The sequence below is a fragment of the Symphalangus syndactylus genome, chromosome 6, assembly GCF_028878055.3.
Source record: "Symphalangus syndactylus isolate Jambi chromosome 6, NHGRI_mSymSyn1-v2.1_pri, whole genome shotgun sequence".
Classification (NCBI taxonomy): domain Eukaryota; kingdom Metazoa; phylum Chordata; class Mammalia; order Primates; family Hylobatidae; genus Symphalangus; species Symphalangus syndactylus.
The window spans coordinates 141,197,084-141,220,112 of record NC_072428.2 but is presented as its reverse complement, the minus strand read 5'-3'; the positions used below and the strand labels follow the sequence as shown (position 1 = coordinate 141,220,112).

At 50.3% G+C, this 23,029-nt stretch overlaps 1 protein-coding gene across 10 annotated transcripts in view; it reads left to right on the top strand.

Moving 5' to 3' along the window:
- PRKAG2 (protein kinase AMP-activated non-catalytic subunit gamma 2) overlaps window positions 1–23,029 on the top strand; it is a 327,100-nt gene that overhangs the window by 83,809 nt on the left and 220,262 nt on the right. For 9 of the 10 annotated variants that reach the window (XM_055284598.2, XM_055284605.2, XM_055284604.2 and 6 more), the window contains exons 2-3: window positions 5,791–5,862; window positions 10,812–11,091. The exons of the other annotated variant lie outside the window; for it this stretch is intronic. In XM_055284598.2, the coding sequence (XP_055140573.1) occupies window positions 5,791–5,862; window positions 10,812–11,091 (352 nt within the window). The remainder of the gene's footprint in view (window positions 1–5,790; window positions 5,863–10,811; window positions 11,092–23,029) is intronic. 10 annotated transcript variants of the gene reach the window in all.

The following is a 23,029-nucleotide window of genomic DNA, read 5'->3' as shown; positions in this document are numbered from 1 at the left end:
GCAGGTGGACCTGGTTACAGGACATGCTTGCTACTGTCTGATTCTCTGGCATTGGGCAAATGACTTAACCTCTCTGACCCTCAGTATCTTCATCTATGGTCGGGGATGATACCACTTTTCTTTACTACTTGTATGGGTTGCTGTAAGGACCAAATGAGGCAACAGTTGGGAGATTTCAGAAAGACATACTAATGTCAGATTAATGATGGCTCTGTTGTTAGTACTTCATGTTTTTTATGATAGACTTTTGGCTTTTGCCTGGATTTCTAAGGCAGCGAGATGGATGAATGAGTTGCTTTTAAGGTCAGGTTACATCTCAGGGATTCTCTCAAGATTTGGGGCTTTTCTCTTTGGTCCTGATGCTTTCCTGACAGGTGACGTTATCAGTCCAAATCCTGAAAATTCACTTTTTTTATCTCCAACACATGTGGTCAAGGTCTAACTTACATTTTGTGCGGCGGATGAAAATCAGAGTGCTAAAGCTGTCTCTTGGCAGAAATCAGGACTTCAGCATCTCTTGGTGCCTCAGTGTTGCCCCCTAAATGTCCCTCCCAGTCCTGTGAGGGCCTGAGTGGCCGGCGGACAGGAAGAGGAAATGAGGGACTGGACTGGGGGTAGAGACCGGTGGTGGGGAAGGCCCAAAGCTCTGACAGGAGTTTTAAATTTAGAAATCACGGGAATGGGGCAAATCCAGGAGCCTGGGCCTTCCGGCATGTCACCTAAGACGCCAGGTCCTAAGTATTCTACAAGCCAAGACTCTAGTTGCCATAGTTGCAGTTAGAGATTTTCCCACACCGGCCCCAAGATGTGTGATGTTTCCTGGTGAGCTCTGGAGATGAGAGCCAAGATTAGAATACTGGGACTTGCTGGGAGGTGGGATTGGGGGTGGGGAGCCTTCCAGCATAGCCTGCCATCTGTGCCAGGGGACTTCCCTGTCGGGCTGCGTGACCAGGCAGGCACACACACCTGAGTCCAGCAGCCACACAGCAGGCCACAATGTCCGGCTTGACTTGATGCTTTCATACTCACTCCGGCCCAAGACACCTGCGTGGGACCTGCCTCCACCACTCCGGGCAGCCGCCTGGGGCCCACGGGCAGCCTGAGCTAGCAGCAAGCCCCGCATCTGGCCCTCAGCTCTGTTGCACCATCTTGACGTGAGTCCCTTTGAACCTCCTCGGCCTCAGTCGTTAGAGCAGGATGCTGCTTAGGGTTGCGTGAGGATTTGTGATAAAGCTTCTGTATGTGGAAACTGCTGTTGCCGAACGAATGTTAGAGGGTAATGAGAATCTGAAACCAGAGAGGAATGTGCTCATTAAAATGGGCAATAAGAGACCCACCCTGGTCCCTCGTCACTTCCTAGTGAATTGCAACTGCGTGTGGCCTGATCGTTCACTGGCCCAGCAGCACAGACTCTGCGGCCCCCATGCTTGCTGCAGGCGCAAGAGGGTGCTTGGTCGGGGAGTTAATTCAAACACATCTGGAACCTGCTGCCTGCCGGGTACAGTATGAAGCCAAGAATAGAGAGGTGGGTAGCTTTCCTCTTGCCAGGGATGGATTCAAAGTCTAGTTAGAGAAATAAACTGATAGATGAGTATTATACTGGGTTATCAGTCTGGTAATAAAGGTGTATCTAAAGTACTGTGGGACACAGTCTAGAATAATTAATAAGAGATAATTAATTCTGTCTGAGGGTGACTCTCAGCCAGAGAGTGTATTTGAATTAGGCTTTGCAGGACACATAGGAGTTTACTTTGTGAGCCAGGATTTGGAGGCACAGGGCAGGAAGAGCAAGAGGAAGGAAAGAGAGCTCAGAGGAAGGAAAGGGCTTGGGGTATTTGGTGAATGGCACCAGGGTGATTCCTGCATTGCTATGGGCTGGGCTCCATGCTGGGGGCTGGGGATGGGACCCTGGAGCTGTCCCTGAGTGGCTGAAGCGAAGTGAGAGGAATTCACAGGAGGAGTGGATGGTAGCCATGAACACAAGTGTCTGAGGAGTTAAGACAGCGTTCCAGGTGGGATGTCCATGGATGCATAGCTGTGTTTGGAAAATGACAAACCCTCTGCCCGGGCTGTTGCTGAAAGGAGGAGACCGGAACAGAGAACATCAGAAATAAGGCTGTGGAGGTCAGTTCATCTATGGGGCTTGGGTTGCAGCTTGCAGGGCCGGCTGGGAGCTCCTGACTGTGTCTGAGACTCCTGAGACTCCTCCACGGGAGGCATGCAGCTCTCCCTCTGGGCTGTGGTAGAATTTCCAAATGCCCTCGCTGTACTGCAGGCCAATGCATTCTACCCACGCTCCCCAGGTGATGTCAGTGTGCAGCCAGGGCTGAGAACTTTGGACATAAACACCACCAGAAAGGCTGAGTCTGGAATCTGCACATCTGAGATCTCACCGGCATGGAGATCTCTCAGTCAGCCAGGCCTGGAAGCCATTGCTAAGGTGATGGTAGAGTGGCTGGGGCCTTAGCAGGGGGCTGACGTGATGAGGCTCACCCTTTCAGGGGTTGCTCTTTAAGCAGAGACTTGGAGCACAGATCCAAACAGGGAAGGCTGAACAATTTGGACAATAATTAGGTGGCCCAAGAGGGAACTGGGTGAGAGTGGGTATAGGCCTGGACCCCAGGGCAAGGACGTGGAAGAAGGGAATGGGTTAAAAAAAGGTTAAGTGGGCCGGGCGCGGTGGCTCACGCCTGTAATCCCAGCACTTTGGGAGGCCGAGGCGGGCGGATCACGAGGTCAGGAGATCGAGACTATCCTGGCTAACACGGTGAAACCCCTCTCTACTAAAAATACAAAAAATTAGCCGGGCGAGGTGGCAGGCGCCTGTAGTCCCAGCTACGCGGGAGGCTGAGGCAGGAGAATGGCGTGAACCCGGCGGGGCGGAGCCTGCAGTGAGCCGAGATCACGCCACTGCACTCCAGCCTGGGTGAAAGAGCCAGACTCCGTCTCAAAAAAAAAAAAAAAAAAAAAAAAAAGGTTAAGTGCACAGAACACTACAGAAGGAAATAAAAGATGGAAATGAAAGAAGACACAAATAAATGAAAACACATCCTATGTTTATGGATTGGGAGGCAATATTGTTAAGAGGTCAGGACTACTCAACGTGCTCTACAGGTTCAGTGCAATCCCTATCAAAATCCCAATGGCATTGTTTTCCAAAAATAGAATAATTAGTCTATCCTAAAATTCACATGGAATCTTAAGGGACCCTAAATAGGCAAAATAATCTTGAAAAAAAGAAGAACAAAGTTGGAGATCTCAAATTACCCAATTTTAAACTTACTATAAGGCCACAATAATCAAAACAGTGTGATACTACCATAAAAAACAGACATATAGACCAATGGAATGGAATGGAGAGCCTAGAAATAAACTCTCAGAGGTAGAGTCAAATGACTTTCCACAGTCATGCCGTGACTATTCAACGGGAAGAGAACCATCTTTTCAACAGGTGGTGCTGGGAAAACTGACTATCTACACGTAAAAGAATGAAATTGCACCCTTATGTTTATACCATATACAAAAATCTACATAGATCAAAGACCTAAATATAAGAGCTAAAACCATAAAATGTGAAACTCTTAGAAGAAAATATAGGGGAAAAGCTTCATGACACTGAATTTGGCAGTGATTTCTTGAATACAACAGCAAAAGCACAGGCAACAAAAGGAAAATTAGATAAATCAGGCTTCTGTACATCAAAGGACACAGTCAGTAAAAAGGCAACCCACAGAATGGGGGAAAATATTTGCAAGTCATGCATCTGAAAAGGGGTTAATAACCAGACTATATAAACAATTCCTACGAGTGAACCACAATCAACCCAATTAAAAAATGGGCAAAGAAATTGAATAGACATTTCTCCAAACAAGATAGACAAATGGCCTGAATAGACATTTCTCCAAAGATGATAGACAAATGGCCGATAAGCAGATGAAAAGATATTCGACATCACTAACTATCCAAGAAATGCAAATCAAAACCACAATGAGATACCAGCTCACGCCCACTTAAGATGGCTATCATAGAAAACAAAGACCAAAGATAACAAGTGTTGGTGAGGATGTGGAGAAATTGAAACCCTGTGTACTGTGGGTGGGAAAGTAAAATGGGGTGGCTGCTGCAGGAAACAGTTTAGCAGCTCCTCAAAAAATTGACAGTAGGATGACCTGATGTCCAGCGTTTCCACTTCTGGGGATAACTGAAAAGAATTGAAAGCAGGGTCCTGAAGAGAGATTTGTACACCTATTATATTGGTTTGCTAGGCTACCATAGCAAAGCACTACAGATTAGGTGGGGTGGCTTAAACAACAGACATGTGTTTTCTCATGATTCTGGAGGCTAGAAGTCTAAGATAAAAGTGCCGGCAGGGTTGGTTTCTCTGGGGCCCCTCTCTTTGGGTTGGTGGCTGTCTTCTCCCTGTGTCTCCATGTGTGGTCTCTGTCTCGTAGGTGCCTGTGTCCTAATCTCCTCCTGGAAGGACACCAGTCATACTGGACTAGGGCCCACCTTAATGACCTCATTTTAAATTAATTGCCTCTTTAAAGACCCTATCTCCAAATACAGTCACATTCTGAAGTCCTGGGGGTCAGGACTTCAACATACAGATTTTTTTTGGTGGGAAGGGAGACACAATTCATACCATAACACTCATACTTACAGCAGCGTTATTCACAATAGTCAAAAGGTAGAAGCAACCCAAATGTCCATCAACTGATGAATGCATAAGCAGAATGTGGTCTACTCATACAATGGAATATTATTCAGCCTTCAAAAAGAAGGGAACTGTGGCACACACTACCACGTGGAGGAGCCTTGAAAACATTATGCTAAGTGGAGTCAGATAGTCACAAATACTGTCTGATTCTACTTATATGAGGTACTAGAGTGGTCAGATTCAAAGAGATAGGAAGTAGGAGGGTGGTTGCCAAGCACTAGGGGGAGGGGGAGGGGGAGTTAGTGTTTGATGGGGACAGCATTTCAGTTTGAGAAGATGGAAAGATTCTAGAGATGACGGTGGTGGCGGCTACACAGCAATGTCAATGTGCTTCATGCCACCAAACCGCACACTTAAAATGGTTGAGATGGCAAATTTTATGTTATGTGTATTTTACCACAACTAAAAACTTTAAAATAAAAAAGAAAGGTTAGGGATGCAGCTGTGCTCGATTTGAGGATGACTGGGTGGGTTTCTGCCTGGTGTGGAGGCGTTCATAAGGCAAGATTCAAGAGGAAGAAGGGGCAGGGCTGTTTCAGACATAATAAATGTGTGGTGAGCTACTTGCCCCAATCTGTTTGAGACTCTATTTTGGCCACGATATCATTAGACTCTGCTAATAGTTTTGCCTGAGCCGCCACCCCAGTGTCACCCTCCCCATCCCTGTCCCATCATCTTCCCAGGCAGACACATGTCCCTGGACCCATGTTCTGTGCTGTGGGGTAAAATCATGTCCATCAGCAGAATAGCCTGAGACAGGCTCTCCTCCCTCCACCCTTTCTGCCTGCCTTCCTGTCTCCTTTAGTCCCAGCCATTTCTTCTTTCCTCGTTCCCTGGGGTGATGGGAGGTCATGGCTGCTACTGGAAGTTTGACTGCACGTTCTGGAAGCGAATGTGCATGGTGGTCAGGGGCTTTGGGGGCTGGGTGTAGCTAACCCATCTACGTCCCTTCTTCATGGTGGATTTGGAGGATAAGGACTCGGGAAGGGGGAGGTGACACTCACGTAGAGTTCCGTGCAGCCCTTGGGCCCGAGGGCTACTGTCACTGACCACGTGCTCTCTGTCCACCCTAGGATCTGAGCTCCTTCGCCATGCCGCTCCTGGACGGAGACCTGGAGGGTTCTGGAAAGCATTCCTCTCGAAAGGTAAGGCCTCCTTTTCGGAAGTTTGAGGTGCCACGGAGGCAGGCAGCGCCTGAGCCCACTTCCACCTGTGTGTTCACCCACACGCCCACCCGCATGCCCGCTTGCACACCTGGCCGTAGCCGAGCCCATCCTGCGACAGCTCACCTCACGTGGCCAAGCCTGGCGTATCGGCTGGGCTATCCAACTGGAGAGCCTCCTGGGCTTCACTCCTTTTTCTTCTCGCATGGCACTGACTGTGGACCACTAGACCCCCCTAATGTGGACAGAGGCAGTGGAAGAAGATGAGCAATGAGCTAAGCCCAGTGGAAGGTATCAGTCACTGCCGACCATCTGTGGTCTTTGGGCTGAGTTCAACTGGCAGGACTTTGCCCTGCTGCCCACCAGCGCCTACCCCCAGTGCTGGGCTCTCTCCTTCCACCTCGTGTTGCACCCTCTCCACATGCCTTTTTCTCTCCTTCCACTTTTCCTTTCCTCTCTTTAGCTCCTCGCTGTCCCTCCCGCACTGGTGAATTTCCCTCCCATTAGGAAACTAGTGTCTCAAGGAGGTTGTTGACTGTGTAGGGTCAGGTGGCCAAGAAAGAGTGTGGGGTGGGGTGGGGGGATCTGGAGAGGGAGCCACAGCATCAGGTGAGAGTCGAGGTGGCCGTGGCAGGGCGCAGAGGTCCAGGCTGCTTGCAGGTTTCTCCTGCAGCCAGGAAGTAAGGGTGGGTGGAGGCCTGGTAGGGGACCTGCTTCCTGGCATTCTGCCACCCACAGACCTCTCCAGCAGGTGACAGTAGACAGGGCTAGTGATCTGGGGGCTGTGTAGGGGGTCTGGGCATGGGTTCTGGGTGCCAGCTAGCCTGGGATGAAGGCAGGAGTTCCCATGCTGGAAAAAGCAAATCTCCTCTTTAAGCATTTGAATGACACACAACTGAATCAAACTGGTGTCGGCCTGTGGGGCGCCACTGGTGCCAGTGTCCTCCCCGCCCTGCCCTGAACAAGCAACCTTATTAGCAGCTCTTGTGGCACATCCAGCAAAGACTGCCAGGGAATGGGCTTGAGCTTCTGGGCCAGCAGAGAGTGGAGTGGCAGGAAGGGGCCACCAACCCCGTGCAAGGCTGCGGGACCGGCCCCGTGGGCGCTGGGTCATCTTCCTCCTGTTTGACTCTGCAAAACCCTGCCTTCCAGTGAAAACCTTGCATGGAAGATCTGAGACTGCGCAAGAGACACACGGGCCACGGCCTGGCCCTGGCCCCAGCTTCCTCTCTGGCAGCTGCATGACAAATGGCCCCATAGGCAGAGCTCTGCTCCGCAGATGCCTGAGTGCCTGCTCTCCATTAGCTCTGCGGAGCCAGGCACACACTTGGGAGTCTCGTCAATACCCGGGGAATCATCCGGTTGCATTCAACAACATATCATTTGGCTATAGCTTGCCCAAGAGCAAGGGCTGAGGCCCTGTCCCTGGTGGCTTCAGCCGGCGCCGGTTATCTGCACCGCCACGCAGCCCACCCCAGAAGGCCTGTCCCTCCGCCTGGCTTTCCCACCATCTGGGAGTGTGATCTGGCCCCCGAGGTTCCCGGTGAGAGGGGTCAGGCAGGGTCCAGCATCCACCATGCTTCGGCCATTTTCCAGAGACAGGACTGGCAGGGCTGCTTCCTAGGGCTCCCTCCTCAGGCCTGATCGCTGGACGCCCGACTCCACTGGCCTGGATTCAGAGTACAGAATGGAACCCCATTCAGGATAATCCTGAGGTCCCCCTGCTCATCAAATATGGTTAAACTGGCCTTTCATGACTGCTTCTCCAGGGGCTCATGGCTCAACTTCCCCCATGACCCCCACCCTCATGGTGGACCAAGTGAACGGCCGGCCCTCTGTCTCTGTGCTTCACACCCCTTCTCCTCTGTCTCTGGGCACTGGACACCTCCCCGGCCCTGTCATTGCGTCTCTGAAGCCCAGCCAGCTGTTAGGGCCTCCTCTGGGTCAGGGCCTCTGTTGAGGGGCAGGTTTCAGCTCTGGGCCATTTATCCATGTGCATGGTGCTTATGGTGCTTCGGCCTTGCGGGCACTCTGCAAGCTGTCCTGGGGCCCCGCTCCCCTATGTGTCTCTGTTTCCCTGTAGGACTGGACGTTTGCGTTGGCTCGGCCCTCTCCCCCGGCTCCCCAGCAAGCTCGCTGTGCGGTGCACAGAGCACATCCATGCGCCAGGTCCGGGCTCACCTTTCCAGCAGCTCCAAAATCCCACCCCTCCCTCCGGTCCTCCCATGTGGCCTCGGCTCCTCTTCTGGTTCACACCCTCCAGGCTGCTGTTGTGATTGTCACAGCCCTGGGAATGAAGCTTAGAGAACCAAGTCGTTGTCCACATTGCGGGAAACTGAGCTGTGACCAAACCGGGGCCTCCACCCAGGACCAGCTTGTATCACCTTGTGATAGGACCACCCTGGTCCCTGTGTGTGTTGTTCCTACTGGTTTCTCTCAGCCCCCATCCCACCCTAGACCTGCACACACAGCACCCACCACTTGAAGAAGAACCTCTTTTTTTTTTTTTTTTTTTTTTTGAGACAGGGTCTTGCTCTGTACCCAGGCTGGCTGGAGTGCAGTAGTGTCACCTTGCTCACTGCAACCTCCACCTCCACCTCCTGGGGTCAAGTGATCCTCCTACCTCAGCCGCTTGAGTAGCTGGGACTACGGGCCGCCACACCTGGCTAATTTCTGTATTTTTTGTAGAGACAGGGTTTTGCCATGTTGCCCAGGCTGGTCTCAAACTCCTGAGCTCAAGTGATCCACCCACCTCGGCCTCCCAAAGTGCTGGGATTACAGGTGTGAGACACCACCCTCCGCCTGAAGAATCTCTTGTTTGTAAACTTATTCTCGGGATTTGTCCTGATTCCCATAGTAAGGTGGAATAGTGGCTAAATGGGATATTCTATAAACAGAGAATCTAAATGCTTTTCATATTAAATGGTCAAAAAAAAAAAAAAAATCAGCTGGGTGTGGACACCTGTAATCCCAGCTACTCAGGAGGCTGAGGCAGGAGGATTGCTTGAGCCCGGGAGGTGGAGGTTGCAATGAGCTGAGATTGCGCCAGTGCACTGCAGCCTGAGCGACACAGGGAGACCCTGTCTCAAAAACAAAAAACAAAGAACTACACAAAAAAAGAAAAACTCTAAACTTCTTTATAGCTAGGAGAGCTTGAGTTACAAGGTCCTATAGCACCACACTCTTCTTCCTGCCAGGCCCACTCACGAAGGTGTCCGCGCCAGGCCGGGCCCTACACCTCCACGTGGCGGCGCCGGCTCTTTCGGCTGGAGAGGCCGCCCGGGGAGGCTGTGCTGCGCGGGTCCACGCCACGGGCATCCTGTCCTCCCAGGGCCGCGGGCTCGGGGGCTTGGGCCGCCCTCTAGTGGCGGAAGAACGTCCCCAGGCCGTGGTCCGGACAGCGCACCCCGAAGTGGGACAGAGAGACCCCGAAGTGGCACCGAAGCTGCCTGTGGGGTGTCCTGTGTTCCTTTTTCAGCACAGCGCGGCCGCCCGAGCACAGTATTTCCCGCGTCTGCCCTGGTTCTGGCACCCGGTGAGCCCTGCAGACGAGTTACTCGCGCTTCTTCTGAACTGGGTCATCTCTTTCTGAGGTCCTTTCCACTCCGTGTTGCTTGCAAGTTTCCCGAGTGGTAGGGCAAGAGCTGTTTACCACGCACCCTGTTCTTCCTGGCCTCACGTGGCTTCATCTGACGTTCAAGCAGCCCTTGAGGTGAGGGCATGGCCGTCCTCATTTTACAGATGAGGGAGCTGAGGCTCGGTGAGACCAAGTAACATGCCCAGGTTGGCTCAGCAGGTGGCAGAGCTGGGGCCAAATACCTGGCACCCAGAGGCAGGGCAGGAGCGCCTCCACGCACCCAGCAGGAACATGGCTGCGGGCACGTGGAATATTTCTCAAAGTCTACTATGAGCTGTGTGCCTTGGCTTAAAGTTATGGGGTCTGATAATTTTTTAAGCCATGACTAGAATTTTAAATCATCGGTGAAGTGAGTCTGAGAGGTTTGGGGCTTTGTTAACTTACTTTCTTTCTTTCTTTCTTTCTTTCTTTCTTTCTTTCTTTCTTTCTTTCTTTCGTTCATTCAAAATGGAGTCTCGCTCTGTTGCCCAGTGCAATGGCGCCATCTGGGCTTACTGCAACCTCCACCTTCAGGGTTCAAGAGATTCCCCTGCCTCAGCCTCCTGAGTAGCTAGGATTACAGGCACCCACCACCACGCCCAGCTAATTTTTTTTTTTTTTTTTTTTTTTTGTATTTTTAGTAGAGATGGGGTTTCACCATGTTGGCCAGGCTGGTTTCAAACTCCTGACCTCAGGTGATCCACCCGCCTCGGCCTTCCAAAATGCTGGGATTACAGGTGTGACCCACCGTACCCGGCCGGCTTTGTTAACTTTTCTCCTGACTTCTGTCGGCAACCTCAGTCTTTCAAATGCTGAAGCAGCTTGGAAGTGAAAAATTCATCATCTCCTAGGACTGAGGTCTCAGGATGGAGCTCCAGGCCTACTCTGTTCTGGAACGTAGGGATCTCATAGGCAGGCAAGAGAGCTGCAGTCCTGTGTGGTCAGAACTTGGATGGGCGTGAGGTCTTGAGAGGCGAAGGCAGGCAGGCCCGTAATAAAGGAGGGAGACGGTCATTTTGAGCTCCGCTTCCCTTCCTCCCCTCTACCTCCTGGAAGCCCCTTCTAAGGAGTGGGACAAGATGGTCAGTGGACCTCCAGGACATGGTGCTGCCAGCCTATGAGGGGCCGTCCTTGGGGCAGGTGCTACCTGCAGACCATTCAGTGGCTACCTCTGTGGAAGAGCTTAGGGCTATTTCTCTGGGAGGGTACTATGGGGGGCCCGCATGTGAGGGGACAATGATAAGTTTCATACAGGGCAGGAGGCAGCGTGTCCAGAGCGTGGAGTGACTGCATCCATTCATCTGTTTTTCTGCAGGTGGACAGCCCCTTCGGCCCAGGCAGCCCCTCCAAAGGGTTCTTCTCCAGAGGCCCCCAGCCCCGGCCCTCCAGCCCCATGTCTGCACCTGTGAGGCCCAAGACCAGCCCTGGCTCTCCCAAAACCGTGTTCCCGTTCTCCTACCAGGAGTCCCCGCCGCGCTCCCCTCGACGCATGAGCTTCAGTGGGATCTTCCGCTCCTCCTCCAAAGAGTCTTCTCCCAACTCCAACCCTGCTACCTCGCCCGGGGGCATCAGGTTTTTCTCCCGCTCCAGAAAAAGTAAGACCTTGATGCTATTGTTTCAGGTGGGTGCTGGGGTGCTGGGGCCCTCTTCTGCAGCCACACATCCACGGTGGCACCGAAGCTGCCCCATGGCTGTAAGCGGCTTGGTGCTGAGTGCCTGTATCTGTTTCTCCCCACCCCCACTCCCCTCTAAACAAATCTCTCTCCCAGTTTCCACCTGTCACTTTCTTCCTACGCTAATCTATCAAAGCGTAATCCTTCTGGTCCAGCACAGTCCTTGCGTTAACTGTAAACATCCTGATACTCACAGTACAGCTTGTATGGACAATCAGATGACACACTTGCCTCCAGCCTTCTCTGGAAACTGCAGGCATGGAGCCAAGCTTAGGCCCTCACCTGGGGCCACGGGACCAGACTGCTTTGGTCAGCCCGATATGGCTTCCACTCTCTGTGGTTTGGTATTTGAGGGTTTGACTACACCTGTTTCTGGCAAATCCTAACTTTTTCTGTTTGGGGCTCTGGGCAGCAGGGAATGGAAGCTAGGAGGGATTTGCTGGAGAAACGGAAGGAGGAAATGTGAGTGTTTAAGAAAGAGATCCGTAGGTTCATGAGTATTTGTGATCTGAGGATAGGGTATTTTCACTTGAGCGCCGTCGATGATAATATGAAATATACCGCGAACTATAAAGTTTATGGTGCTTACTTTCTCCTTTCCTTTGTCTATTCTTTCCAGTTCTTTCTACTGACTTAGAACATTTGTATTGGGAAAGATAGTGATGTGGAAAACAAATCTGTCCTTGACCATCAGAGGCCTGGGATAGTTCACCTTTCTCTCCAGGCTGATTTGTACTCAGAGAAACCAGCAATACTGTGTTAGAGCAACGCTTTATATCTTCAAGGCCAGGCGGCAGCAAGAGGGGAATTTCGGTGTTTCTGACTTCAAACTCTTCCATCAGGCAGCGGTGGCCATAGGACGAGAAGCCAGGTCTCTGTCAGCCTCACTTCTTCATCCACCACCTTGGAGGTGGAGGGGTTGGTGCGCCGTATTCTGTGTGAGTGGAGCAGATCTATCTCTTGGACAGATTTTGCGCTTTGTCTTTCTACATAAAACAAATGAAGGTGCTCCTGCCTGTGGGTTGTGTGTGTGTTGTGGGGGGCAGGTCCTGACCATGCTCTACACACACCCCTCACTCAAGGCTGTGGGGTTGTCACAATTTCCTTTAATTTTGTGCACTTTAGCCTTAAGGTGCCCCTTTCTTCCCCCGTATCCCTGTATAAACATCGTCTAGAGATGAGGGCTCAAAGTGCTGTACAGAGGAAGGGAATCAGGCCTGGCCTGATGGGAAAGCTGCGTGAGGGCTCCACGTCACACAGGTGGGATTTGTCGAAAAGAAGGAGGATGTGTCTGCAGTTTTCCTTGTTGGGGAACTTGCGATGTTGCGTAGATTGAATGTGCTGGGATTGGTGGATGAAAAGACAGGTGCCTTCAAGTGCTCCTAGTCAGGGGCAAGCAGGCTTTAGAAGAAAGGATGAGATTGTCTCCATGGTAAGGCCTGTGCTGAGTTAGGACAGGGCAGACTTTCTGGGCAGGGTGGAAAGCAGCACAGGGAACCTGACAATCGGAAGGGTGCCAAAAGGAGTGTAGGAACTGTGAGCTGGCTCCCGTGGGAAGGTCTTGAAGCTCCGGCAGGAACCATCACCCTCTGCCTCCCTCTACATCATTCTCCTGCACAGAGCCCTCCACGGCGGTGGGAGGAGAGGGCGAGAGGGAGGAGCGGGGAGAGAAGGAGGAGGGTCCCTGCAGGCAGAGGGTCCCTTTGGGAGCCCAGCAGTGGCACCAGGAGGTGCAGGAGAAGTCGTCCGGTCCTCAGGGCCTAGGCTGCAGCTCAGTACAGCATTTGGTGGGAGGTTTGGTGCTGTCCACTGTTCAGCCTAGGAAATGAGCTGTTCTTTTAGAAACTGAGTCCAGAAAGATCTCTTCTTGAAACCATATCAATTTCTTAAAGTATTCCTCCTTTTCACTATCTTTCATTGTTATTTATGTTTAGATTTTCATTCTCTTTCAACTGTTTTCTTTCAGTAACTGACAGAATTGCAGACAGACAGATAATCAAAGCTAGAAGGGACTATAGGGAAACCATTTACGGGGAAGAAAGCATATGCATATAATAATTTGAACACAGCATATATGGGGGTGTGTGTGTGTGTTTTGGATTTGTATAGATGTATGTGTGTATGTGCATATATGTATATGTGTACACACATATATACCTTTTTTATTTTTTAAAAGGACATGCATTGGACTGCTAGTGGTAGCTTCTAAGTGAAGAATTAGGAGTGGATGGGTGGAAGGAAAATGTTGCTTTATCTGACCTTCCAATTTTTTGAGACTATCTTCACTTATTGGTAATTAAAAATGAATACATCTTGAAAAAAATGTCAAGCTCCCAGACCTGAGCTTTGGGGCAGTGGCAAGATGTGGAACAGAAGTTGCGGGTGTTGGTAACAGCAGAAGAAAGAGTTAGAGCCACCAGGAATGCCTGGGGACAGCCAAGTCCCCATGCTCAGGCTTAAGGGCTAGCTGGGGAAAGCTGGGATGTAGCAGGGCTTGGAGAAGGCATGGGGAGAACCTAAAGATGGCTGAGTGTGGAGGTCCAGGATGGGAGGTGGTGTTGCTTCATTCTGCATTGCTATAAAGGAGAACCTGAGGCTAGGTCATTTATAAAGAGAAGAGGTTAATTTGGCTCATGGTTCTGCAGGCTGCACAGAGGCATGGTGCCAGCATCTGCTTCTGGGGAGGGCGCAGCCATCCAGTGGGAGCCTCATGCCCACTGCACAGTTAAAACCAATGCACTGAGATCTTGGTATTGTAGTAAAGTGTTTAATGTGAGGCCAGCCACATGGGAGATGGAGCTATCACTCAAATCAGTCTCCCCAAAGGCTCAGAGCTTAGGGTTTTTATGGACAATTTGATGGGCAGGAGGCTAGGGAACGGGCGCTGCTGATTGGCTGGGGATGCGATCATAGTGGTATGGAAACGGTCCTCCAGCACTGAGCCGGCCTCTAGGTGAGGGCCACAGGGTCAGCTGAGTCATGAGTCATGGGTCTGGGTGGGGTCCATTGGTTGCCAGAATTCAAGTCTAAAAAATTATCTCAAAATACCAATCTTAGGTTTTAAATAGTGATGCTATCTACAGGAACAAATGGGGAAGTCACAAGTCTTATGAGCTCTGGCTCCATGACCCCAGAGCAGTACGAGATCATAGAAACTATACCTGCATATTATCAGAGTTCAGGCCCCTCCCATAATCCTAATCCTTGGTCTTTCATTCATCTCACAAAGCTGGTTTCGGTCCCTCAGCAAGGAGCGGGTTGGTTTCAGGGAGGTACTATTATCATCCTTGCTTTCAAATTAAACTATAAACTAAATTCCTCCCTTGGTTAGCTTGGCCTCTGCCCAGGTAATGAGCAAAGCCAGCCAGCCTGTGAGGCTGGATGCAGGATGGATGGGCCAGGCTGGACCTTCTCCTGCTGTCATGATCTCTGCAAAGGTGTCTGCGAGGGCTTCAGCCTGCTTCCACTCCTAGAGGAAGGCAAAGGAAAGCCGGGGTATGCAGAGCTCACATGCAAGGGAGCAAGAGAGAGGGGAGAGGTACCGGAGTCTTTAAAACACCCAGCTAAGAGAGCAGGACTCACTGCTGCAGGGAGGCAACCCAGCCATTCAAGAGGCATCTGCCCCCATGACCCAAACACCTCCCACCGGGCCCCACCTCCAACACCGGGGATCCAGTTTCAACCTGAGATTGGGGGACAAACACTCAACCTCTATCAGAGGCGGATCCAAGACTCCCAGCACCTCTGGATCTCAGCGGGTCCCAGCAGACGCTGTGCTCACAGCGAGGGAACGCAGGCACAGGCCTGGGGATGACTCTGCCGGTGTCCGCATGGGGTGCTGCAGCAGTGAAGAGCTAGACCTCGAGGCCCAAGCTGAACCTGGCCATGGCCCTTTCCATCGGGGCCTGTGGTCTGCACAGGAGGAAGCTCCCAGACTCCCCTCCACCCTTTGCTTAAAGCCAGGGGCCGAGACAGGCAGGTGGAGTCAGAGAGTGAGCCTCCCAACCCATCTCCCGTATACTGCGGGAGCTCCAGCTGCAGGCTGAGGAATGTGGGGGCTATATCTTCGGGAGGCCTCACCCCGGCAGTGTCCAGCACCCAAGGGGTCCTGAGGATGAGGCTGGGGCTCAGAAGCAGAGACCGTGAGGCCCCTGATCATCCTCAGCAATGTACCTGAAGGCCTCACTGCTGGGTGGGGGCCCACAGTCCACTCATAGCTCCACACCCCTGTGCCCCTAATCCACACACTGGGGTATATGAACCCCTCAGCTACCTCTCATTCCAGAAACCTAAAACTGCTGCTTCCTCACCAAGGGGGCCTGCACTGCCCAGGCTGGACCTGCCATCTGCACCTTCCTCCGGGCCTGAGTGCGCTCGCTCTGTGAGCTCAGTGAGCTTGTGAATTGCTTTTTTTCCTATGGCAGAAGTGCAGACAGCTGCGAAGGGAGCAGGACCTGGGGCTGCCTGCTGCGGCCCGTGTGCACCCGGGGCCTGGGCCCTCCCTTGGGATGCAGGGAGTCAGGCACTGCAGCTCTTTATTGTTGGTGGACGTGGTGGGACGTTGGCCACTGAAGATGGGCCTGACTCCTGGCTCCTTTCGGCTGCCTTTTTCTGTTGAGTATTTCCAAGGCCCTTCAATGTCCTTGGCTAGAAAATCCCCAGGTTCACCGTTCTGGCTTGTCAGGTACTGTGGAGAAGGCAGAGCCTGTTACAGCCCAGTTTCACCATCGGGATAGACAGCCAAGGGCCAGGCTCGGGAAGGCTATGGCATGGCTCACAGCTACTCACGAGGGCAAGGATTGATGAGGTTGGGGTGGGGGCATGGCTTCTTCAGAGAAGCCCCCTGGGATGGGGAGTTCAGAACAGAGCAAGCCTGGTCCCCAGGGCAATTGCTTATGTTGCTGCCCTTGAGAATCAGTGAGCCCAGCTCCTTGGCTTTCCCTGAAAGAAGCCATCCCTCCCCCAGCCCTATGGCTGATAAGGCACGAAGCTCCAGGTCTCTGTGCTCTGGTGTTACTTGGCTGGGAGGTCACCCTGAGCTCCTTCCAGATGGCCGTTCATTTGTGCTTGGCATGAGGCTGGCCTGGAGGAGGCAGAATCTGTCTGCTTTTCTCTGTACTTGAAAATCTATTCCTGGATCAAGGTTCCCAGACTATAGATTGCTCCCCCACTGCCCCAGAACTAACTTCTTGAAATTGAGCATGAGAGTAATGCCATCAGCCCGTCTGGAGGGTCTTAGGAAGAAACAGCCCCGTGAAAGCCACTGTGTCCACTGGAGGGATGTCATGAAGACTTCGTTCATTACTCAAGGCCCCTGGGAGGAACTTGCTGTCTGGTCTTGGTACCAAGAATAGCTGAACTTCTGATCAGCGGGACTGCTTTTGTCTCTAGCAGACATTAATCGTGTAATAGCGCATTTCCTCTGTCTGCACTAGCTGCTAGAAGCCTTTGAACCAAATCTGGATGGAAGGCATTAAGGGATGCATTTCCAGCCTTTCTGAATCCAGTTTTGGTCCCTCTTCTTTTATATTCACATGACCACTTTTTTAACAAGCAAACAATGTATTGGAAGGATTTGGGGGCATTTGTGGAATTCAAAAAAGAGCTGAACCCTCAGGACTCAGGAAGGGAAGGAACCAGACTGGCCCTGAGGCCTCAGCAGCCAGAATTCATGGATCTTTCCAAGAGATTCAGAGAAGTCCTAGTCTGCGTGTCTCTCCATTTACTGTCCTAAATGCCTTGTCGCGGGGTATCTGATTTGCCCAGTTAGGACCCCTGAATCAGTCAGGGTGGGGTGGGGAGCAGGATCACACAGGAGAAACAGAGTGGCCAAGAACCGGGAGGTAGGGCGGGAAGTTCCAGGATAAGAGGTCCAGTTGGTAACCCAAAGGGGACTGTGGCATCCTGCCCTCCTTGGCCAGCATGTGTGCATGCAAGGATGCCTGCATCACACGTGGCCCAACGAGCCTACATACAACTGTGTAAGCTGCTTCCCCCATGGAGGGCGATGCAGCCTCACATCCAGCCTTGACATTAAGGAGGATTGGCTATGATCCCCTGTTTTCTGTCTTCAATCTCAGGGTAATGCCCACTTCTCCTCACGTTCTATTTGCATCTCATTTTTCTGTCCTGTAATTTATGGCCTACATGACAAACGTAGAATCTAAAATGTTGACAGGCTTCTCAGCTAATACTGATGTACACCAGAGCTTGATAAGCACTGTTTTCTTTCTTTTTCTTTTTTGTTTTTTCGAAATGGAGTCTCACTCTATCACCAGGCTGGAGTGCAATGGCGAGATCTCGGATCACTGCAACCTCCGCCTCCTGGGTTCAAGCGATTCTCGTGCCTCAGCCTCCTGAGTAGCTGGGATTACAGGCGCCCACCGCCACGCCTGGCTAATTTTTGTATTTTTAGTAGAGACAGGGTTTCGCCATGTTGGCCAGGCTGGTCTCAAACTCCTCACATCAAGTGATCCATCTGCCTCAGCCTCCCAAAGTGCTGGGATTATAGGTGTGAGCCACTGCGCCTGGCCGATAAACACTGTTTTCTATTATTAAGGGGAAAGAAAGCAGGAAGATGGAAGTTAGGATCACTGTCATTGCAGAGGGAGAAATGAAAAAGGAAAAAGAGATAATTCAATCTTCAGATACTCTAAGACAGGAGGGGGAACACAGATGGAGACCACGGTTCTAGATTCCACAGCTGGTCTTGGGACTAGCAAGTACCTAGGCTCGCTGGTGTTTTTTGCCCAGGGAAGAGAACCAGACCTTTCTTCTGGAAGGATCTTACCTCTCAGAGGCTGCCTGTATGGAGCTGCCGTAGTCTTTCACTAACATTTGCCTTTGGTCAGAGGTACAGTAGCGTGAGGATTCGTAGTGTGGCTGGCGTTCTCATCATACTCCTTCTAGCCACCGTGAAGTATCAAACCTACTTCCCTTTGGTGATCAGAGTCAAACACCCCAACCAAAACAATGCCCCACTTTTCCTTCTCTCCCTCTAATGCAGCAGTCAGCAAATGACAGCCCCAGGACAAAATCTGGCCTGCCACCTCTTTTTGTAAACAAAGCTGTCATGGAGACACAGTCACGCCCATCTGTGTGTTCCTCTCCTGCCACTTCCACACTTCAACAGCAGAACTGAGCAGGTGCAACAGAGACCCCATGGCCTGCAAAGCCTGAAATGTTCACCTGGCTGACCTTGTGCCACAAGAATTATGAAGTGGCTGAGTGGCTGCAGGAGCTTCCAGAACAGTGAATCTTTAGCTTCAAAAGATTTTGCAAGTTGGTTTAGGGTGATCTTGCCTTTGGAGATGAGGAAAGGAAAGTGCATATCTGTGTGTTCATGAACTGCAAATAATAAGATTAAAGTCTTTTAAAAAGCAAAAAGAATCTTACACAGTCAGCAAGGCATGACCTCCAGAATGATTTAATCTCATGTGTTGCTAAATTTTGCTCCTTTTAAAAATCCGTGTGTTCTAAGTGCATTGTATATAATTCTTTCAATCTTCTTAGCAACTCTTCTATTTGTATAATGTTTACCAAACCAGAAATTGAGGCACAAGGGCTTAAGTTGTGGAACAAAGACCACGCAGCTATGAAATGGTAAAGCCAAAATGTGAAGTCAGGTGGTTGAACTCTCAAGTCCACTTTTAGTCCAGGTGCTGACACTCTGCTTTAATGGAATAGATCTTAGGGATCTATAAACCAATAAGGGGATAACCAGCTAGTCATTTATGAAAAAATAGATAAAAGTGGCTCCTTGGTCATTTCTTTTTCTCTCTTTCTTTCTTTCTTTTTTCTTTCTTTCTTTTTCTTTCTTTCTTTCCTTCTTTCTTTCCTTTCCTTTTCTTTCTTTCCTTCTTTCCTTCCTTCCTTTCCTTCCTTCCTTCCTTCCCTTCCTTTTCTTTCTTTCTTTCTTTCTTTCTTTCTTTCTTTCTTTCTTTCTTTCCTTCCTTCCTTCCTTCCTTCCTTCCTTCTTTCCTTTCTTTCTTTCTTTCTTTCCTTCTCTTTCTTTCTCTCTTTCTTTCTTTCTTTCTTTCTTTCTTTCTTTCTTTCTTTCTTTCTTTCTTTCTTTCTTTCTTTCTTTCTTTCATTTGCAGACAGGGTCTCTGTCATCCAGGCCAGAGCACAGTGGCAGAATCACTGCAGATCCTCGACTTCCCAGGCTCAAGCCATCCTCCCACCCTTTGCCCACAATAGGTGGGACTGCAGATGCACGCCACCATGCCTGGTTAATTTTTTAACTTTCTGTGGAAGTTGGGTCTCAGTGTATTGCCCAGGCTAGTCTCAAGCTCCTGTACTCAAGCGATGCTCCCACCTCAGCCTCCCAAAGTGCTGGAATTTAGGTGTGAGCCACCACACCTGGCTCTTGGTCACACTAAAATAATTTCCGTGTGGAACTAAACTGGAAATGTTGTAAGTAATGTGCCTCCGAAACGTTTGAATATCTAAATCTTGGGATGTCAGGCCTTTCTAGAAGGTGCAAAAAATATGTTTATGTTTGTGATATAAATATCCACAGCCTTTCTTGCCGTCTCTCGAAATTTGCAGGCTTGATTCTCGGAGCTTTGATATATTGATGAGGTAGGGGAGAGCTGGATGCATTCCTGTTAGAAAGAATGAAGAATGTCTAAGAGAGAAATGCATAACGGGGGTCCAGTGAGTGAAGGGAAGATTCTAGAAGGTGAGTTTTGGTTGGAGAAGGTTTTGGAGAGTTTTGGAGCGTCATACCAGAGATTGAAGCCCAGTTCTTGTGCTGTGTAGGCTGGTGGGAGAGGGATAGAAGAGATGACCCCCTGAAAGGGGCATTATGTGTGTTGGGAATATAAGCCCACTGCCGGCTCCCAGGCGGCCTCTACAGACACCTCTTCAGATTTCCTGAAAGGACTCACCTTAGTAGAAAGGCCTTCCTTTGACACCCCGGATAAAGTAGTAGCAATCTCCTTGCGGGCATCTACACTACTGATTCCCCATAGGATATACTGTCTATTTACTTGTTCACTTGCCTGTCTCTCCTCACCAGAGTGTAAGCTGTCTGAGGACAGGGATTCTGTTTTATTCAAAGCTTTCTCAGGGTCTAGAATGGCGCCCGAAGACACTGAGCAAATTGTTTGAAACTAATACGCCAATAACTTAACTTGTTTTTCAGTGCTTTCTAAAATGTGGGCTGATTCTTCTGAATACAAGATGATGGCTATACTGACCCAGGGATTTCAGTGGGTCATGTGTAAGCCCGACCAGGTTCAGAAACTGTGAAGGGACAGAGGCAATTATCATTGATGACATCAAGACGACCACTTCCATACAGCCTCCCACTCCAAATAGAAAATGAAACAAAACAACAATATAAACGTGAAAAACACGTGCTAGACCAGAAGTAAATGATGAATTGATACAGGACTAATATCCCTAATGTACAAAGATATTTACAAACCAGTGAAGCGAATGACTCAATGGCCTGAGTCTTAAAATTGAAAGTTTTAACAGGCTCCTCAGGTGATATTGATATATACCCCAGAGCTTGAGACTTCTAGGAAAGATGGCATTGTACGTATTGCATGCATACAAAATGATTCCTCCCCCAGTTGTTCAGATACAGTAAAAGAACACAGAGCTCTCTGGCTTTGGAACAGAGTGCAGGAGGGAGGAAGGAAGTGGAATAATCTCTAAGCACCCACCTCCCATTCCACCACCAGCTTCACTCCAATTTAATGGTGCTGAGTTTTGGACGTGGGGATTTTGAAAGCATCAGCAGACTCGGGAAAGACAAGAAACGTGGTGCTGATAGAAGTGATATAATGTTTTCTTTTAAAATACCAAAAATGTAAGGCGGAAATCGAAATTTTAGCTAAAGGAAAAGCATAAAGAATAACATAGCTGGAATGAAGACAGGCTAAAAATCATGCACGTAATGAGATTACTTTCTATGTTCTTACAGTAGTAGAAATCAGGCAGATCTTAGAGCCTGAAGTAAGGAACAGAGGGGGGCTGGTTATTTTTGTAAATATTCTATACATTTTGGGCAGATAATTTGATCATGCTTTGGCATAATTTCTGCAATGGTAAATGTGTGAGGTCATAAGCCCACAGTGCTGCTTGAATCTTAGGGATCCTGTGGTTGCATTGGAAAATGGTCAACACAAGACCCAACCGTGGCTGGAACCCCTACTTCTCGGCCTCTGCAATGCTTAGTGCTAAAGTCGGGGACGGGGAATGGGGCATGGTGGTTTGTTCACTGGGTTCTTCAGGAGGGAGGCCACTTTCTATCTCACCCCCCTGCAGCTCCAGGTGGAACTCCTGAAACCCAAGAGACAGGGCTGCTCTGAGACTGGTTGATGTGTTTTCAATACGTGTGCTATTTGTAGGTCACTCCACAAGAATTAAGCTCCCCAGAAAACCTTTGGGACCTCAGAGCCCTCACTCCTCCCAGCACACCTTGCTCAGTGACCAGCAAAGTGTCAATTGAAGAATGATAAGGTTCCTGCATTTGGAAAAGATCACTTCTTAAAAAAGGCTGCAGCCAGCAGGTCACCATTCTGACAGGCTGGGAAGCATAGCCTCCAGCCAGACGCTGGAAACAGACACTTTGAGAGTGGAAGACGGGGATTTATGCTGAACAGGGTGGCCAAATATACATATTCAACAGGTTATAGGAGGAGCTATGAATATTCACAAAGAAGAAGCATAGACATGCATAATTGGCTAATTGTGTGCAGCATGCATCCATGTTCACTCTGGGGTGGAGACTTAACCTTTAAATGGATTACAGTATGCCCTGTATGTCAGAGGGTAAAGCCGAGGATGTGAAGACCCTCTGTGTGCAGCCTCCATAGGCTGCTCAGAGCCACTCCACGGTCAGGGGTCTCTTATCAGGAAGGAATGCTGGTCGGTTGTGTCGAACCTGCAGAAGGAAGGGGCAGCATCAGACAGCTGGTTGATCTTAGGAATGGAGCAAGTCTTTCAAAAGGGCAGGTTTCCATTTAACCCTTGGGGAAGGAAGCCTAATGGTGGTTAGCAAGGGAGGGGGTGTAATGAGGCACATCCAACCTCTCATCCCATTATGGCCAGGAACTCAGTTTTAAGGTTTTTCTGGGGTCTCCGTGGCCAAGAGGGGGTTCTTTCAGTTGGTTGGGGGCTTAGGATTTTAGCTTTATTTCTCAAAAGGTACTGAACTTGGCCTCCGTGGTCCCTAGCAGTGGACACACGCACTCTGGGGCCAGCAGGTTAGGTGCCTACTCTATGGGGTGGGCGTGCACCCTCGGCCGTGTCAGCCCAGCACCCCAGCCCCGCAAGCAGTGCCACCTGCCCACCTCGTGTTTCCGCCACACCTCCCCAGATGCAGCTGCAGCATCCTTGCCTTCATGGCCCACAGGTTAGTTTCAGGGGCTGCCACACAGGCACCACAGGCTGCATGGTCTAAGCTGCCCAGATTCCTGTTCCCACAATTCTGGAGGCTGGAAGTTGGAATCAGGGTGTCGGCAGGGCCATGCTCCGTCTGAAGGCTCTGGGAGGGCTCTGTTCCAGGCCTCCCTCCTAGCTTCTGGCAGTTGCCCACAAACCCTGGGGTTCCTTGGCTCGTAGATGCGTAACTTCAGCCTCTGCCTTCATCATCCCATGGCCTTCCCCTGTATGTGTCTGTCTCTTTTCCTTTTCTTAAAGTGACAGCAGTCAAAGAAGATTAAGAGCCCACACTACTCCACTGCGACCTCAACTTAAGTGACTACATCTGCAATGACTCTGTTTCCAAATAAGGTCACCTTCTGAGGTTCCGGAAAGGAAATGAATTAGTGGGGGCACTGTCTAACCCAGCGCAGTCCACAGCCACAGCATCAACTGCATTCAACGTTCCTGGGCCATTTTC